Genomic DNA, 20,613 nt, shown 5'->3' on the forward strand with positions numbered 1-20,613 from the left:
CTTGCCTTTTGTAGTCTCCTATTACCCTTATGGAACAGCTCTGACAGACGGATAATGTGGCGAGAAACAACACACGCCCTGTCCACACAAGAACCCGCCGCCACGCGCACAATGCTTTTGGAGGACTTCGCGTCGGAAAACACAATCACCGGTGTTGTTGTGTAGCCTGCCAGGACACGCGACGGCAAACAGATACCCGCTCCGTGCAGTGACTGTTTTTTTTATCTTAGAAGTATTATGGTCACGGTGTTCAGTGGATTGTAGTAGCAAATGAGATCAACAACGGTGGGTCTCGCCAGGACGTCTTACGGCGGTCTGGCTTGGCCCACGGGTTATGGACTCGATCAACACTAGTGTTTGGCGTTGTCGATACCGGGTCACCGGATCAAGTCCCTTGTGCTCCCTGTCTTACTCTATGACTGTGAGATATAGACCCTAAATAGGAACTTGGAGAGGCGGGATGATGCCTTTGGTAATAAGTGTCTACGCAATCATGGGAAATCGCTGGAATGACTTTGTGTCTAACCGGCGACTACTCCGTGAGACTGATTCGACATATATTACAAGCATAGTCCGTCAATGCCAACTCCAGCTATATGGGCACGTGGCGCGCTGCCCAGAAGCCCACCCTGCTCATCGGATTATTTCTATAAGAGACAATCCTGAGTGGAAGAGGCCAAGGGGACGCCCACAGAGTTCGTGGTTTGAGCAAGTCAATAGATCCTGCCAAGATGCACTTAGGATCATTCAGAGCCTTGTATATAACGGCTGGTTGTTGTAATAAAATAATTAGTAAAACTAGTGAAAGGAGTACAAGTAGTAGTATAGCGGGAATAGTTGTTTCTTTTTATACTGTTGTTGTTGTTTTTGATTAAGCGATACCTGGAAAAAAACAGCATCAAGCATTCTTACAGCCTTCTTTATTACACTTCTTTTCCACCACCACCACTAACTCCAAAACCTAACCGCTAATTAGCGAAGCTAACTTTTTCGTTAGCTGATTAGCGTATTCGCTAACTTTGGAAACAGTGAGCGAACCAGTTTCAGCTAAATGTAGTTCCTCCTACGCTAACTTTAAGTCCATTAAAAAATTCATACAGGTTTGTTCTTGTCCGTTGAGGGCAGACACAGCACCAGTTGAGCAACATGGCGCAATAATTACAGGGCTTCCACTTTCGGGTAAATTACACCTTAAAGTAGGGTAATTGGACAATTATTAGGGAAACTTTTTGTCTAAGCTACAACATATTGAAATTTCAGGTCACTCGATCTGTTTTTAAGGGTTTTAGAGCAAAAATACTAAACTGAAGCTAAATCCATATAAAAAAAATAGCTGTTAGCGTTAGCTTCCACAGATTTATTTATCAGTTTAGCGGTTTAGCGTAAGCGAAGCTAACTTTTTAGTTAGTGGATTACCCGTTAGTGAAGCTAACTTTTCGGTTAGCGGTACCCACCACTGTCCATAACCACCACAACAACCACCACCACACACACCACCACAAACACCACCACAACCACCACCACAACCACCACCACAACAACCACCACCACACACACCACCACAAACACCACCACAACCACCACCACAAACACCACCACAAACACCACCCCAACCACCACCACAAACACCACCCCAAACACCACCCCAACCACCACCACAAACACCACCACAACCACCACCACAACCACCACCACAAACACCACCACAAACACCACCCCCAACCACCACCACAACCACCACCACAACAACCACCACCACAACCACCACCACAACCACCACCACAACAACCACCACCACACACACCACCACAAACACCACCACAAACACCACCACAACAACCACCACAACAACCACCACCACAACCACCACCACAACCACCACCACAAACACCACAACAAACACCACCCCAACCACCACCACAACCACCACCACAACCACCACCACAAACAGCAAACGCAAGAACAAAATCAACAACAGCAACAAAAACAAAATCAATAAATCAGCGAAAAAAGCTGACATCATATAACAAAGTAGCTTCTTACACACACACACACACACACACACACACACACACACACACACACACACACACACACACACAAACACACACAATAAATATGGCTGCGAAAGGCCGGGAAATTTGGTCGGTATTATTCAGCAACGGACAGAGTATTGGAGGTATTAGCATATTTTTCCCCTCTGTCTCTTTAGTACTCTCTCTCTCTCTCTCTCTCTCTCTCTCTCTCTCTCTCTCTCTCTCTCTCTCTCTCTCTCTCTCTCTCTCTCTCTCTCTCTCTCTCTCTCTCTCTCTCTTAATCAGAAAATTCCATCGCTTGTCCAGGTAAATAAGGTGAACTCACACGTGTCTCCTTATTCTTTTTTTCATTGTCCTTCTTTTCCTTAGTTTTTTCCTTAGTTCATGATTAATAAAGGTAAAATAGAACGGTTGACGTCATGTGTGTGTGTGTGTGTGTGTGTGTGTGTGTGTGTGTGTGTGTGTGTGTGTGTGTGGACTATTATCCTCATGAGACGAAATTTTTCAACGGAATGAGAGAAATAAAAAAAAAAAACAATGGCCCATTTTCCGGTACAATAACTCTCTGATAATATTTTCATTCCTTTTATTTCTCCTATACCTTATACGCATCACACTCTTATTGTTAGTAGTAGTAGTAGTAGTAGTAGTAGTAGTAGAAGTAGTAGTAGTATCATTATTATTATGCCGCTGCTACTTTCATTTTTTTTTTTATCTTTTTTTTTATCTACCTCCTCCTCCTCCTACTACTACTACTACTTCTCCTCCTTCGGGTTACATAAGCCTTACTGGTCTTCTCTGCCGCCCGGCGTTTGGGGACAATAAGGAGGAGGATACAATACCTCCTTGTGATGGCCAGGAAGAGGAGGAGGAGAATCTTATAACCCATAGAGGCACAATCTCCACACAACGCTCGGCAGCCCAGGAGGAAAATATATTATAGTCTCGCACATGTCCACCATTTTTCTCCCTTATTATTCCTTGTTGCATGTTGCTTTATCTTTCCTTAACTCTAAAAACAACTCTATAACCAATCTTCTATTTCTTTGTTTCCAGCTTTTATTTCTCTCTCTCGAACTACCCACAAAACACACCAAGCCCATCCTTCTCTCTAAACACTGCCTCTCTCCCTGCCTTGCTCAACCTATTAAATAACCAAATCCACCTATTAACTTCATCTGTATATATAACAAGCGTTTTTTTCTTTTTTTTTCCGGAGCAACCCATTTAAACTCACTATTTCCATTTTTATTTATTCTCTCACTCTCCCTCTCTCTCTCTCCTTCCATCCCTCATTCAATTATTAAGAAACCGAATCCACTTATCGACCCCATCTACGTTTTACTTTATTTTCCACAGCAACCTTATGATAACTTTTCTACCTTATCTTCAAACACTTTCCTCCTCTCTCCCTCGACCACAAAACCAACTGTCCACTCTAAGCTGTTACATCTTTTTCTCGACGCAATACCTTAATCACAACTATTTTCCCATCTTTCCTTCCACTCACGATGTCCCTTCCTTCATCCATCTATCTATCTTCTAACAGTTTATTTGTTCTCTTTCTTTATTTCTCCTTTCCTCTTTTCATTTTCGCATGTTTCCTTCCATTATCTCTTATCCCCTTCCCCTCACCATTTTTCCACCTAACAATTAAACATTTACATCCTCTATCCTTTAAACCCAAACCAACTGCTCCATCTATCAACCCCATCTTCTACCACAGGTTATGGCCACATGTACCCACGCACGAACGCCGGCCGGGCCCTCACCATCGTCTACGCCATCCTGGGCATCCCCATCTTCCTTATCCTGATGGCGGACTTCGGCAAACTGTTCACGCGGCTGTTGAAGGCGGTGTTCAGGCTGGTGCGCAAACTGTACCGCACCGCCACCTGCAAGAGGGTGAGGAAGTCCCGCCCTGTGCAGTCCGTCAAGGTGAGTCTGGGGTGGTGTGGGTGGTGGCGTGTCAGCGTGTCTGTAGTTGTGTTTCTATGTATTTCTGTGTTTCTGTGCGTGTGTCTGTGGGTGTGTATGTGTTAATTGTGTTTGTATGTGTGTGTTTCTGTGCCTCTGTCAGTGTATGTTTTTGGTTATGTTTCTCTGTGTATATTTGTCTTTTTGTGTCTGTGTGTGTTTATCTGTGTATTTCTGCGTCTATGTATGCCTGTGGTTGTGTTTCCTTGTGTATCTTTGTGTATCTTTGTATTTCTGTGCCTCTCTGTGTCTGTGTTTGTCTCAATCTATCTCTGTACCTCTGTGTATCTGCTTAACTTTGTCTGTATATTATTCCGTCTGTGCCTCTGTTTTCTGGTATGTTCATAACTGTTTTAATGATATTCTTTGCTTCTCCGCGAGTCTGTTTCTTTGTCTGCCCTTGTCTGTCGATTTATTTATCTATCTATCTATCTACCTCTTCATACATCTATCTACATATCTATCTCTCCGGCGAATCGCGAGACAATAAAATGTGAAAAAAAAACAGCAAAGAAAACGAAAACAGAAATAAAAGAAAAGTTTTAAGGACATTGAATCTGTAAAGTGTTTGGGAAAGAACTGATTTTAGGGTTTTGTTATCCTCTGTGTGTGTGTGTGTGTGTGTGTGTGTGTGTGTGTGTGTGTGTGTGTGCGCGCCCCGTGGCCTTTGGTATGTATGGGAGGAGAGTGGAGAGGCGTCGAGAGGAACAAGAGGGAGGGTGAGAGGAAGAGAGAGCGTGTGATGACAAAGGGAGAGGGAAGGGAGAGGAGGCTGGAGGGAGGAGGCGCTCTATGGATTTATTGGCACTCGAGAGAGAGAGAGAGAGAGAGAGAGAGAGAGAGAGAGAGAGAGAGAGAGAGAGAGAGAGAGAGAGAGAGAAGAAGGGGGAGATAGGTGATTTAATGTTTACGTATATATCCATAGCTCCAGTGGGTTAGCAACAACAACAACAACAACAAAATAATAATAATAATAATAATAATAATAATAATAATAATAATAATAATAATAATAATAATAATAATAATAATAATAATAATAATATCACGAATACATGCCGCCTCATTATCTCATTAATTAGTCTGCCTATCAAACTTACAACACGCAATTAAAACACGGTGACCTCTATGTTTAATCCACAATTCCCAACTGGTAATAATAATGATAATAATGATGCCATCACTAATGGAGACGCATTAATTAGACCGCTAAGCCACCTCCAGCCTTATTAGTGGCGACCCTCAACCCACCACAACACAGTACACAACAAAACACCCACACCCACCCACCCACACACACACACACAAACCCACCCACCCACACACACACACACACACACACACACACACACACACACACACACACACACACACACACACACACACACACACACACACACACAGTAGGGCATGTCCTGGTTGCGGCGTGCTCTACCTACCTCGGGGACTGTCTTGGGGGCACGAATACTATCCAAGAGCATTCATGTGAACTAAATAATCTGTTTGAGCGTGTAGGCATGACAAACTTGTACATGTATTTATACGTATATGTACAGTATTTACAATCTCCCGTCAACACCTATTGCACCGTGTTTATTGATCATCGCGGAACGGGAGACGCTCGTGAAGGACGTTTCTGCAGTTCCGTCTTTTCATCCTTGGGAGCCCTTTTTGTGGGGTCCCTGACTCATGAGTGCTCGAAGGATATGCTCTGTATGGTCACATCATCCCTTGTTAAGGAAAAAACCGTGTGCACGCTCGAGCGCTCGCACACGAAACATGCAGCTTCAGGAGTGCCCTCCCCTCGCTCCATAATCTAATTTGCTTTCAATATAAATGTTTATAAAGTATATGAATGCTATGTGGATTACTGCACGGCACTTGGGAAATTATTCGATTTACGATGATTGTTACAAATGCTGTTAGTATTGTTAATATTTAACCAGTATTTTACAAAGCTGAGGTTGGATATGCCTTTACAGAAACTACATCGCAATAAGAAGGCAAGAATCGGCGAAAAAAGTGGAGATCAGTTCGCACGCTTTGTTATAAAAATTCGAGGCGAACAAACGAGTAACGACGCATCTATTAGTGAGGGACGACACGTGATATAAGACAGCTTTTTCATCTTTTTAACTTTTCAGTTCTTTTTTTTTTTAAAGCAAGGGAGACAGCACAAGGGCAACAAAACAAAAAAGTAACAAAAAAAGGCCGCTAGACGCTGCTCCAACAAAAACGAGACAGTAAGAGACCAAAAGAGAGGTCAATTTCGGGAGAAGTGGCATCTTGACACCTCTCTCTTGAAAGAGGTCAGTCATAGGAAGAAGGAAATACATATAAGGGAAGGCTGTTCCAGAGATTATAAGCAGAAGGGATAAAAGAATGAAGATGCTGTTAACTCCTGCATAAGGGAGGATTACGAGGGATTGGATATGAGGTGACTCTTAGCTAGGATACACTATATTACAACCTTCCAAGTGTTAAAGTATAAAGTTATACCATAATAGGTGCACGGCAGCTGCCCAAATTAGCATCTCCATTTCCTCACTGACATGTGGACGGAATAAGCCACCAACAAGATGCGGACGCACCTGACTGTCCTACCATGCGCCTCACTAGCAGCCTTCAAATGCAGAATGGCTGTCTTCGTAACAGTTACTGACCCGGAGTTTAATATCGACATCATGCTTTAATATACACCCCCACACATACACAGATAAGTCTAGTGCATGATTACTATCCTTAATAACGTTTTATTTAGTTTCATTAGGTCAAAACATTACTTTATTACGTGTTTAGATAAATTATTAATTAGCATTTTATGTCTACAGAACTGTGATATTAACCCTTTATTATTTATTGTTTTACTAGTATATTTACTTCACTGAAAGAGAAATTCACTATTTATAGTCATTCTTCATTTATGAGTATATTCAAAATACATTGCATTCATTGTTTCGGAAACTAACCTCTTATCAGTACCCTTCTAAATTAGCCACACCATTACTAATACTAACTTAAAACTAACTAGTAATATTATTTCAACACCAGTCAACAAACTATAATATGATACTTTATATACACTGCTTTTAATTTCTCTGTATAGATATTTTAACTAATTAAACTGGAAGATCTTATTGATTCTCCTGATGCTTAGCTTGCTACTTAACCACCGTCCTAACAATCCTTTCTAACCAATTCTAACCTCCTGCTGCTGCTGCTGCTGACGTCACAACCACCATCACCTCGCTCCACTAACAAACTGGCCTCCACCATCACTACCACTTCCACCTCTACCACCTCCACCTCCAGCCCTTCAATCCCACCACCCCCACCCCTCCCCTCGCCCTCCCCGAGTCCTCCTCAACCGAGATGGATAAGGAGGGGGAGGAAGGGAGGAGGAAGGAGGGGAGGGCACAGGAGGGGGACGAGGAGGAGGACGAGGAGGAGGGTGGAGGTGGGAGGAGAAAGGTAAGGGAGAGGGAACCTTTCCTGTCTGGTGAACGGACGGAAGGAGAAGCGGACAGCAATGGGAAGGAGATGACGCGCAATGGGAGGTGGGTGGAGGAGGAAGAGGAAGAGGAGAAGGAGGAAGAGGAGGTCCACGCCTGCTGTTTGTCTGTGAGTAATGATGGCGATGTGTGTTGATCCTAACTGATGAAAAAAAGAAGAAAGATAAACAGATAAACACACCACACAGACAGACAAAGAAAGACAGGCAGACAAGCAGACACCGATATATAGAAATGGATAACATATAGAAAAACAAAAAATGGTTAGAGGAAAATGGATGTCAGTTATATTGCTAAAAGATGAATAGATAGAGAGATAGATACATAGATAGAGAGATAGGTAGATAGATAGAGAGATAAATATAGACAGACAGATACGTAGACAGACAAGTACATGCTCAGACAGATAAAAACGAAGATAGGTCGGTAGATCAACAGATTTAGACAGACAGAGGAAGGGTGAAGATCTGACAGACTGACACAGATTAGCAGATACGTGTACATCAAATTGTTCTTTAGATTTTTTGCGAAAAGTTGTTGTAAATATTTCGCGATTTGGGGAAACTATTCTATCGATGCTATTTCTACTTATAGCAAAAATAAACATTAATATTTCACAGTTTACGTAAGTCTGTGGTGAAAATGATATATTAGAAAGAGAGAGAGAGAGAGAGAGAGAGCAAATTTTTCCTTAATGATTTTGACCCTTGGGTTATCACGAACACTGGATGGAATTTGTACCTCCAACACATTCAAGCAATTCGTCCTCACCTGTCCAATTTATCCTCCTCCTCCTCCTCCTCTGTTTTTTTTATTAACCTCAAATAATAAAAAATTAAATCAAGGAACACGTGGCCTCTCTCTCTCTCTCTCTCTCTCTCTCTCTCTCTCTCTCTCTCTCTCTCTCTCTCTCTGCAACTCCATTTATTGTCGAACTAACAGAATTCGAGCAAACGTGTGTGTGTGTGTGTGTGTGTGTGTGTGTGTGTGTGTGTGTGTGTGTAATATTGTTCGTCCTGCCTTGACCAATCCACTTATCCTCTCCACTCTCCCATTACTCTTGTCTTCCTCTATCTCAAAATCCCTCTGTTACTATATCCAATAAATTGCCCTCTCTCTCTCTCTCTCTCTCTCTCTCTCTCTCTCTCTCTCTCTCTCTCTCTCTCTCTCTCTCTCTCTCTCTCTCTCTCTCTCTCTCTCTCTCTCTCTCTCTCTCTCTCTCTCTCTCTCTCTCTCTCTCTCTCTCTCTCTCTCTCTCTCTCTCTCTCTCTCTCTCTCTCTCTCTCTCTCTCTCTCTCTCTCTCTCTCTCTCTCTCTCTCTCTCTCTCTCTCTCTCTCTCTCTCTCTCTCTCTCTCTCTCTCTCTCTCTCTCTCTCTCTCTCTCTCTCTCTCTCTCTCTCTTCTTCCATTTGCTACACGTCCATTTGACTACTTTCATCTTTCTCCTTTCATCTCTCTTCTCCCTTTCTCACTTTCACCAATGTGACTAAGTTATATTGTGACTATGTGGTTATGTAACTATAAGAAGGAAAAGAAGTGTGTGATTATGTATCAATGTGACTGATACTGCAGTTAATGAGGCAATGTGACTACCTATGAAAAGGATAGAGAGAGATATGATGCACCTTCCTACGTGATGCCCTGCCCCAAAACAAAGTTCCTCACGAGACTCCTGCGTCCTCCCCCCCCCCACCCCACCCCACCCACCCACACCCACCGAAAAAAAGTAATATCCACAACGATTTAAGTTACTAGATAAAAAGCCCTCTCGACTACGCCCAAACCGTCTCAAGAGAACGTTGAACTTAACTGTTTAAAAAAAAAATTAAAAATACCTACAATTTTAGCTAAAACTAGTGAACAAAAGCATTTAGAAACTGTTCGTGGCATCGACCACCTGAAACTAACCTTCTTCTTTCTCTGCTCGGTCGGTGTGTTTTGGAGGTTGTGGATTGGAGTTTACGACCGGATGCGCTCCTTGATGTTACGCAGTGGCACAGGGGTTCGAGCCATCTCGCCCTGGCCATTCACTCCCTTGGCTTGATGCCCTAACCCTCTAGACCACCGCGCCCTCTTCCACCTGAAAGAAATAAAAATGAAAAACTACTTATATTTTTTTTCCGATATAACATTCCACCCGAAAAAGTAGCTTAGATTTATACAAATTACACATTCATACAATCTGCTTATGAAGCAACATTGCAAGATTTAGTTCTTATTCATAAAAAAAATAAAACCAGAGCAGCACAACCCACTTCAAAGAGTCATATTGAAGCCCACAGGACAAAACAGTCAATTTAACAACAGCGCATCAAACAACCAAAGTTATTAAGCTAAATAGGTAAAGGAAAAAAAATCGAGTAAAGGTAAAAAATCGAGTAAAGGTAAAAAATCGAGTAAAGGTAAAAAATCGAGTAAAGGTAAAAAATCGAGTAAAGTTCAAAACAATTAATGGACCTTATCTTCGGTCAGTCTATCATCTATTTGCAGGAGCAGAAATCAGAGGCGTTTCTGTACCTTTTCTTGGTCCTTGAGCTGCCAAATTTACTTACAAAAATAACCGTAGCACCTAAAACAATCAAAATCCTTAATTAAGGCAAACGAGTCCGGCCCCTTAAAAACACAACTTAAGTAAAAACACTGCCGCACTGTCCTCAACACCAAACACTAAGGGACATATTCTTAAACATTTCGACGCCCAAGTACATTCATTTCATATTCATATTCAGCAAAAATGGCGCCACTATAAAAATTCCCTGCGCCATGATGGGATTGGGCCGACCACCAGACCCTTGAAGAAAGCCAAGCGGCACTATGGCCGAAGTCGTAAAAAAAAAAAAATTGACACGGTTTTTGTAGTTTTGAGCATTTCCAGGGGGGACTTTAATAACCCGGGTGATAGTTTGACCCTTCTGTACCATGAACCTAAAAATACACTCATTAGAACCGATTGCTTTCCTTTTGGGCCACCGGAAATAGTTGATGTGAGAGCCAGAAGCGTTAAAAATACCGACTTTAATATTGAAAGAATTATCACATCTTCCAGTACCAAAGCAATCCACTTCATCCGTAACTGACATCTCTCCCACCCCCACAGACCGGCTGGAGTAGCATGTGCCAGTGGTGCAAGTTCACAGTATGCAGACGCAAGGAACCAGAGACGCCCGAGTCAGTGATGGACACGCCGGAGTCTGAGGTCGAGATTCTGGCAGACGACAACTTCAACCTCCCCATCTCCCTGGCGCTCTTCATCCTCCTCGTGTACATCACGATCGGCTGCGTCATCTACAAGATGTACGTACTGGGGGGTGGAGAGAGGGAAGGCTGGCAGGGAGGGGCTAGGGGAGGGAGTAAGAAGGGGAGGAGTTGATGTGTGTGTAGTTGATTGACTGAGTGACTGATTGGCTAAATGTAGAGTGACTAAAAAAGAGGATAAGTGAGATTGGTTGATTGATTGATTTGGTAACTGAAGGGTGGCAAAGAGTGAATAAGTGAGATTGGTTGACTGATAGATTGACTGATTTACTGATTAATGGATTGATTAGGTAACTGAAGAGTGGCTCAAAAAGTGAATAAGGCAGACTCGTTTTGTTACTGTCTGCTTAACCGACAGACCGAGTGGCAGACTGAGTGAATGAGTATAGATGAGTGATTAATTGATTGACTGACAAACTGACTGACTAACTGTAGAGTGACTAAGAGTGAATAAGTGAAAGACTACTTTACTAACTGGCTACTTGACAGACTGACCGAGTGGCAGACTGAGTGAGTGTGACTGACTGACTGCATGACTGCGTAGCTTGAAAACTGAATGGAAGCGCGTCAGCTAGTCGAAGCCTCCATCTTATTTCAGTCTGACCAGCCCTTGCCTCTGCCAGCACTGATCCATCACACTCCATTTTCCTCCCTCCCCTCGCTGGCTGTTTTTATGTACCATCACGGACACCCGGAAGACTTATCAATGCCAAAAAGAAAAGACTGTATCGGTCCCTTTGATGGCAGTTTTCTGAATATATGTAAATGTTAATCCCCAGCTCAGGCACTGTTTGTTTGATGTATACATTAAGGAAGCAATGCAAAGGGAGGTGTTGAAGATGCATAGCAGTATTTGTTGTGATTATGTCATTTTCATCGTATTTCTCTCTTTAAATAGTAATGATATAATTCTCTCTCTCTCTCTCTCTCTCTCTCTCTCTCTCTCTCTCTCTCTCTCTCTCTCTCTCTCTCTCTCTCTCAGGTGGGAGGAATGGACCTACTTTGAGGCTTTCTATTTCATCTTCGTCTCCATGACCACCATCGGCTTCGGCGACTACGTGCCTGATGTAAGGCATTGTTATTGTTGTTGTTGTTATTATTATTTTTTATTGCCATTATTATTAGCGGTAGTAGCAATGGTGGTGGTAGTAGTAGTGGTGGTGGTGGTGGTAGTAGTAGTAGTAGTAGTAGTACTCTCTCTCTCTCTCTCTCTCTCTCTCTCTCTCTCTCTCTCTCTCTCTCTCTCTCTCTCTCTGATTTAGTAATCCTCTTTTTTTTAATACTACTTAAGAGCAACACCAACTTACCACCAACACCAACACCAACACCACCAACACCATCACCAAAACCAGCATTACCACCACCACCACCATCACAAATTATCTCCCAAACATTACGACCCAACAACAATTCCAGTCCTAGGCCGTCTACTGCCACAACAACTAGGCCTAAAAAACTGTTCTAATCAAACGTCTCCGTAACTCTGATCTCTCAAGTACGACAACTATTTAGTGTACCTGTTCAAGTGTACATCTAACCTGTGAACTAAACCTCAGAAACTATTAACATCATCATCAACCACCTTAAGAAACTAACCACACACCATCATCTATCTATCTATCTATCTATCTATCTATCTAGAGACTTTGGCCAATGTCCCCCATTCCAAGGGGGGGTGGCCCACTCAGGGCAGATCTTCTTTCACTCATTCACCCACACAACCATTCATACCAACTTAGTTCCGAGGGGCTTTAGGGTACTCACCGTTCCTGTACCACACGCGGGCCACATACAGCACAGTTACCGGGAACCTTCCACAGTGAGGCCCGACAGCGAAAACTGGATTACCCCCACCGCTTCATCCACCGTACCCCACTCACACTTTCCCCACGCGGGATTACTAATTGGTGTGTTTTTTTTCCTTGAACTGTCTCACTTTACTTACTGTCCCTCATTCTTCCCCCAACACACAGCATCCCGCCTTCATGATGATGACCACCGTCTACCTGATATTCGGCCTTGCTCTCACCGCTATGTGCATCAACATCATACAGGTGAGAAAGCAAGGGAAGGAGGGAGGGAGTGGTAGGAGGGGACATGGGGAGGAGGGAGTTTAGGAATGTTGGTGGTAGGGAGGGATTTAATTGGGGGGGGGGGGGGGTCAGTAGGGTACGAGAGGAAGTGAAGGAGGGAGGAAGTGGTAGGAAGCTGCATGGGAAGGAGGAGGGAGTTTAAGGATGGTGGTGGGGAGGGACTTTATGGGGACCAGTTTCACGTGGATATACTAAAGTGGCGATCGCCGCTCATTGGTAAAAATCAAAACAAACAAAAGTGACTGTAAAAGCGGCCCAAAAAGAGGATGCATATCACGCGTACACTTCAGAAACATACGGCAGGGCGACTATCTTACTTAGATGTCTCCAATGCGTGTCCTCTATATATATATCTATAGTGCTACTTAAAAACTGTCATTAACCACACGTTCTCTGCCACAGGAGAAGCTGACGGACACGTTCAGAGTTGCGACAGAGAAGATGAAGGAGAGCATCCACACCATAATGAACCAGGCGGGGCAGGGCGAGGAGGGGGCGTTGCCGGAGGGGAAGGAGGTGGAAGTGGCCGGCGTGCACGGCGCCACGAACCAAACCGCGCCGACACTCCCGGAAGCGGCGGCGGCGGGGAAGGGAGCCGCGCCCTACTAACTTGTTCTACTTATGCTTTTGAATGCTCATGGAGAGTAGACTGAAAGATAACACACACACACACACACACACACACACACACACACACACATTATGACTACGAATAACATCAGTAACCACAACTTATCACAACATAATACTGAGGTAGAACAATCAGTCCACGTAAAGTCAACAGAACACAAACAAACACTCGTGAAGAAAAAAGGAAAGGAAGAATGGATGAATGTACATAGAGTTTACCTTAAGACATTAGTGTTACTGAAATAGGTTTTTTTTTTTCTTTAAAGTTAAGTGTTCTTGTTTGTGTTTCTTGTGTTTCATGTTCCCGCGTTGGAGGAACACACGCATAAGATATGTCCTCATGCTCAACTGTACATGTATTGATTAAGATATATTATCATTATTATTATTATTATTATTATTATTATTATTATTACTATTATTATTATCACTTAGAATATTTCACTTGTCCTTAGGTTGTGTGTACTGTCTCGATTAGGACATGTTCTAAATTAATTGTATTACCTGTTGGTGGCCTGCTCGCCAGTCTCAGTTAAGAAAAAGAAGAAGAAGAAGAAGAAGAAGAAGAAGAAGAAGAAGAAGAAGAAGAACAACAACAACAACAACAACAACAACAACAACGACAACAACAACGACAACAACAACAACAACAACAACAACAACAACAACAACAACAACAACAACAACAACAACAACATAAAGATGAAGATGAAGATGAAGAGCACCACCACCACCACCACTAACAAAAAAAACAAAAAAAAGGAGTAGGAAATGAGCCAGGGATCAGCACTCGAGCACTATTTTCCCACATTTTCCCCTATTTCATTCAAACTCTAAATTTCCCACTACAAATTATTCCCTAAACTCTCTACTGTAAACTTGACCTCTCTCTCTCTCTCTCTCTCTCTCTCTCTCTCTCTCTCTCTCTCTCTCGGTAATCTTATTCCTAATTCCGCATTCGTTTTTTGGTGGATATTTAGACTCAAACTTTCACCCCTTGTGCCACTCCTAAGACTTAATTTTTTTTTTTTTCCTTCCGTGGTTACTTTCCCCTCGGCGAAGTCTTGTCAGCGTGGCGTTAAGGGTTCATATAAGTGATTGAGGAAAAAGAAAAAAAAGTTTCACAAAATAATGGCAGGAAACAGTTCAGGGAGGAAAGTTGATATTAATATGTATTGGCGTGCGTGGTGAGGTGGTGGTGGTGATGATGATGAGAATAGCAGTGGTGATGTGAATAGCAGTGGTGACAGTGGTGAAGGTGAGGGATGTCATAGTTGTGGTGGTGGTGGTGGTGAGGGTAACGGTGGTAGGGATGATGGAGAAAAAACAAATCTACTTTATACATTTATTACCCTCTCTAGGTAACCCTTTTAAGAGATCGCCCTGATTATTACCTCATTATTTTTCTTTTGGGGAAAATGAAAAACTAAGGTAAAGCAAAAAAAAAATAGCAAATATCAAATGAAGCAAGATTTACCTATCTTGATTATGACAAATTCTTTTTTTTTTATTTCAGCTTTTTTTGTAATGGAGTACTAAATGAAGTAATGCGTACAATCTGGTGAACATAAGCTGCGGTCTGCCACGTCTAGGATGACTGTACTGCCGTGCGTTACAATTATTCAGACGAGAAATTCCGATTATTTACAAACACACACACACACACACACACACACACACACACACACAAACAAAAACAAACACACACGCAGCGGCGGCAAAGGGTTCCACGCTGCGCCTCTCCGTCCGCCCCGCCCAGCCCAGGTAGCTCTATCCGCTTCACAAACACGCTCAGAACACGTCCAATCACTGAGCAAGTCTTGTCCAGAGTCTAGTCAGGCACTATTTTCCCCACCTCATGCCACCACGCCGTCAGATCGGCCTGCTGTGCCACGAATACCTCACGCCCTTTCCCTCAACCCGACACAAACAAAAAGACACACACTGAAAGATTTCCCACGTAATTTTAAGTCTCTGAAGGGGGAAAGAAAACAAAGCAAGAACTAACGTACCAGACCGGAGACCTGCGCCTGAGTATCTCTTGACCCGCCCTTCCATGTCCCTTTCCTTCTCCGACACATATAAAGAGGCTGAATCATCCGTATCATCTGTGTGTGTTGAAGGAAGGCAAACCTGTCAAAGAGGCGGGAAAAAGCATAAACTCCCGCCACGTTGTGTACATAATAAAGTTTCCTCGTTCAAGAGAAGCTATGTTCGTGTGTCCCAAAATGTGTGTAGTGTTGGTTTATATACTTCTTAGGCTTTTCACTTGTTACACACTAAGTTTAAGGCTAGCGTTAAGACACACACACACACACACACATACACACACACACACACACACCGTCATTGCTGAACCACCTGTATGTCGCTGGGTGAGGGGGTGTTGCTGTTCCCCTCAACTCAGCCTGTTTCTTTGTGGCTCACACATGTTCTGCTTCGCCCGTTGAACACCACTTGCTCTTATTCGTTATCAATTATTAAAATACCTTGTACTATAAGTAAATACGCTGTTTTCATTCACCCTTATTAGGTTATTCGATTTCCATGTTCCACTGAAGTACGCAAAGTTAATATCCTATGGCTATGTTCCAAACTCTCACTTACTAAAAGATGCCAGTTATTCCTTTTAGCTGTCACTTACTTAACTTTCATTTACTTTTTTATTTGCCTATTTACACCGTCACCATACTATTATTAAAAGAGAAAATCAACATGTAAGTAGCCACTAACCCGTAAAATGATTCATAGGAATCTCGTGGAAAAAGAGGTCTGGCAATAAAAGTTACCATACTGATATTTTTTTAAACTAATGGCCTAGAAAGGGAGAGATTATTATGGGCACTATCACTAATATGAGTTCCTAGCTCCAGCAAGTCACAGAATCGAGGTGTTGAGTAGCTCCAGCATTCAACTCAAGCAAAGTTAACATAAAAATTAAACATGCCCTGACCTCAATTGACCCGTGCCATGTAGCGGTGTGCAACACTACACAACGAAGCTAAAAAAAAATAACTCTTCGGAAACACCTCTTCCGAAATTGACCTCTTCTGGCTTTTTTTTTTTCTTTTATTGGAGTAACACTTAGCAGGCTTATTTGTTGTTGTTGTTTTTTGCTCTAGACCCAATTTATAAAACAAATTATATGAAATTAAAGCCTCTTCTATTCATGATTTTTTTTTACAGCAAAGTAGGCAGTCCAAGGGCATAAAACAAAGAAAACATCAATGAAAAAAAGCCTGCTACTTACTGCTCCTAAAAAGAGTACAGAGAAGTGGCCGAAAGAGAGATCAATTTCAGGAGAGGTGTCCTGATACCCTCCTCTTGAAGGAGTTCAAGTCGTAGGCAGGAGGAAATACGCCCTTGGTATTTTCCTACTGAAACTCTATTGTATTAGTTAGCCTGATTTAAATACAGTGTTAAACAAACAGCTGTACAAAACTACCCAGTATCACGGCGCACAGCTTCCAGGCAGTCTAATTTGCTCCCGCTTCTAAAACTATAACCCAGTATCGAGTACTATTTTCCTTCCTTTCTTAAACACAGCTGCCCCTGGGATCGATCGACCTCATTCATAAAAAAAACACAGCCCTACCCACAACCTCTTAGACTTACTAAAGAAACGCCATTAAACAACGCGGCCAGAATAAAAAAAATAAAAAAAGACGAATGAAAAAATCACCTAATGACACAATACTGCGCATGTCGGTGGTACAGCAATGGCAGCATTTTTCTTAGCAGATTAACAAAAAAAAAGCGTATAAATATGTGACCATAAAATAGAGCACAGAAAACATAATAACGATAACGCAGATGAGACAAACACAGTGTGAGAGAGAGAGAGAGAGAGAGAGAGAGAGAGAGAAAGGCAGACAACCAAACAAAAAAAAAAAAAACTATAGGGAAGATAAAGTGAAAGGGATGTACAATAAGTTGTAGTCAAATGATGGCATCCCTAATACTGATGGTGATGATGATGATAATGATAATGAGTGTTATGCGCGAAATACTCTCATCACGTGAGTGTATTGATTTTATTGTGCTTCCAGTTTCGACGCTCGACCCAGCAGCCAGACAGCAAATCGACATAACTGGCTGTGAAAGGGTGCGGATAGCCTTGCTTCCTCGCTCGATTGTAATAACCCGTATTGTACATACTTGCTGCTGTTACGTCTGCCAAATATTAATTTCATATAAGAAGCCCTTTCAATGAACAACATACCAAATTACATGATGGTGACGAGGAGAAAGAAACGGAGATGGACTAAGCATAGTGACTCCTAATTTCCTAAATCATAATAATAATGGTGAGATAACATATCCTACCCACTCTTTGCCAACCAGGAGTAATAGTCCGGAGATAAAACAGTCTCACACGATTTTGAACAAAAAGGAAACCGTAATGATAATGATAAAAGACTGCTCGTTTGTTAAAACAGGTGGGTCTACCTACCAATCTATTTTCTTTGATATATACTCTAAAGAAAATGGTTAATGATCATCGTGGACATTACTAAAAGATATTTGAGCTCGCATATTATGCACGCATTTAATATACGCTTCCGCTTCTGTGGCATAATGGTTAGCGTGCCTATCTTCGAATCCATAAGCCGTGGGTGTGTAGACCTGTTGAGGGCAGGCAGAATGTGCAGAATGTGGGCAAGGCCGTCGTCTACGCCGACTCCTCTTCACTCCACCTCATCCTCTCACGCCACCCAACGTCATCGACGGCCCTGGCCCACACCATCCAGCGGACCCTCATCCACTTAACATCTGAGGGCTGGGAGATCACCCTGCAGTGGGTGCCCTCCCACTCAGGCATAAGAGGCAACGAGATGGCGGACGCCGCAGCCAAGATGGTCCTCGCCAAGGAAAACATTACTACGCCTCTCCCCTCCCACTCTCCACGGCCTCGTCTCCCGCACCTCCGGGCTCCGGCTCCTCATGGGACGACACGCTCGCCCACACTCACCGCATCACCTCCACAGGCCAGTACCGCACCAGCTCCTCCTCACACCCGTGGGTGAGGAAAACGTCCCGTGTTCTAGACGTGGCCCTCACGCGCCTCCGCAGGGGCCACAGAAGTTGACACTCACTCAGGGCTCACCTCCACCACCTGCCTGGCCCCCGACCCTCATTGGCAGTCACTGCCCCTGGTGCAGGACCGTCGAGGAGGCCACTCAGCACCTCCTGCTGCACTGCCCCCGCTTGAGGCGCTTCCACTCCCTCCCAGCGAGTGCTGCCACGACACCAACTCGCGCCCTGGACGTGCCCACCTTCACCCTGCCCACGCTGCTGGCGACGGCAGACGCCCACCCCTCAGGGCAGGAATCAGTCATCCGCCTCACCTGCGCCTTCCTCAGGAAGACGGGGCAGCTGACTCCTCTGTGAAACCCTCGCAGGGCGACACCAGCAGGGCTCATGTGAGCGTCTACGTAGGTCGCCGCGGCCCAAAACAACAACTACGTTTCCCGCACCTTCCCGCAAGACCACTGACACTAAAGAGGCTGTGGTCCCATGGCCTAACCAGCCCCCTACAACATTGAAGAAGAAGAAGACTACAGCCACCAGCCGAGTGACCCCCAAGTGTGCCAGTGGGCTGGACAGCAGCATGAGTGTCCTGGACCAGCAGAGGCTGACTGGTACAAGTGCCACGGGGCTCAGTAGTGATGTGGGTAAAGATTCGTATTAGGTCCGTGCCAGTATCTCATAATCTACTTTATGAAACATCAGTATCTCTTCATATATCTTTTCTACAAACCAGCAGTCATGGAAATGCTTTGAAAATCCAATTCCAGGACTTATTTTTTACTCTTGAAAATAGGGGATAATGTTTACGAAAGCGCGTCGCCTCCTCTGCTGGCCGCGGCGACGCTGCAGCCGCAAAATAGCTCGCAGAGGGCTTAGGGTCGGGGAGCATATTTAAACTACTCCAACCGAACTTTACGACCTACTAACGGGGGGGCTGTGCCCCCCTTGACACCCCCCCTCATGTATATGTGACTTATTTCAGCGAGGAGGTATTTCTCGCAACACCCGCCGCGGCCAGCACCAGAGGAGGTGACGCGTTTTCGTAAACATTATCCCCTATTTTCAAGAGTAAAAAAAAAGTCCTTGAATTGGATTTTCAAAGCGTTTCCATGACTGTTGAAGGTTTGTAGAAAAGATATGAAGAGATACTGATGTATCATAAGGTAGGTAATGAGATACTGGCACGGACCTAAAACGAATCTTAACCGTGATGTGTATATCTACCTTGATGCTGGCAACTCCAGCTACAATGGAAAGGGGAAGTTAGATTTTCTGGAGTATGGAAAAGGATGCACCCAAACTCAAATTGATGCACACACCTCTCGATAGACTGGTGTAGAAAACTATGTGGCATGAAACTGAAAAAAAAATCAGCAGGAAAGATATCCCCACCAAACCAGCCGTCACAGTCTGATGGAAAGGAATTTCCATGTATGTGGTGTAATATGACATGCAAACGTAAGAGTTCCCTCACCAGACACTTACGCACACATACTGAACATAAGCGTGAATGCCAAGTATGTGGAAAAACATTCAGACAAAACACGGACTTGAGGAAACACATCCCCATACATACAGGTGAAAAAAATCATGAATGCCAAGAATGTGGGAAAAAAATTCATCCAAAGTGGTCAACTTAACATACATATGATTTTCCACTTGTGTAAAAAAATTTGTGTGTGGGAAAAGATTCTATACTAAGGCAAAACTTGATAGACACAGCACCAGCCACAGGCCTACTAAAGATATGAAATGCCACATTTGTGATAAGCTTTTTAAGTCTAAGGCTGACATTATCAAACACATAAAACGACACATGCAAAATGGTTCACACATCCCCTTGCATACAGGTGAAAGAAAATATGAATGTCAAGAATGTGGAAGAAAATTTGTTCAGAAGGATCAACTTGATGTACACATCATTCAACACACTGGTGTTGACTGTGAACAGTGTGGGAAGAGATTCTATACTAAGGCAAAACTTGATAAACACATCATCGTCACGCACAAGACTCCTAGGGATAAGAAATGTGACATTTGTGGAAATTTTTATAAGACTAGGGCGGCCATTATCGAACA

At 43.4% G+C, this 20,613-nt stretch overlaps 1 protein-coding gene across 12 annotated transcripts in view; it reads left to right on the forward strand.

Annotated features, from left to right (window-relative positions):
* The window catches only part of LOC126982575 (TWiK family of potassium channels protein 18-like), a 151,370-nt gene extending 136,160 nt beyond the window's left edge, over window positions 1-15,210 (forward strand). For all 12 annotated transcript variants that reach the window (XM_050834733.1, XM_050834734.1, XM_050834737.1 and 9 more), the window contains 5 exons: window positions 3,763-3,974; window positions 10,623-10,819; window positions 11,763-11,847; window positions 12,754-12,834; window positions 13,276-15,210. In XM_050834733.1, the coding sequence (XP_050690690.1) occupies window positions 3,763-3,974; window positions 10,623-10,819; window positions 11,763-11,847; window positions 12,754-12,834; window positions 13,276-13,482 (782 nt within the window). In that variant the 3' untranslated portion in view covers window positions 13,483-15,210. The remainder of the gene's footprint in view (window positions 1-3,762; window positions 3,975-10,622; window positions 10,820-11,762; window positions 11,848-12,753; window positions 12,835-13,275) is intronic.
* Window positions 15,211-20,613: the final 5,403 nt, after the last annotated feature.

The sequence above is a fragment of the Eriocheir sinensis genome, chromosome 51 (genome assembly GCF_024679095.1).
Source record: "Eriocheir sinensis breed Jianghai 21 chromosome 51, ASM2467909v1, whole genome shotgun sequence".
Lineage (NCBI taxonomy): Eukaryota > Metazoa > Arthropoda > Malacostraca > Decapoda > Varunidae > Eriocheir > Eriocheir sinensis.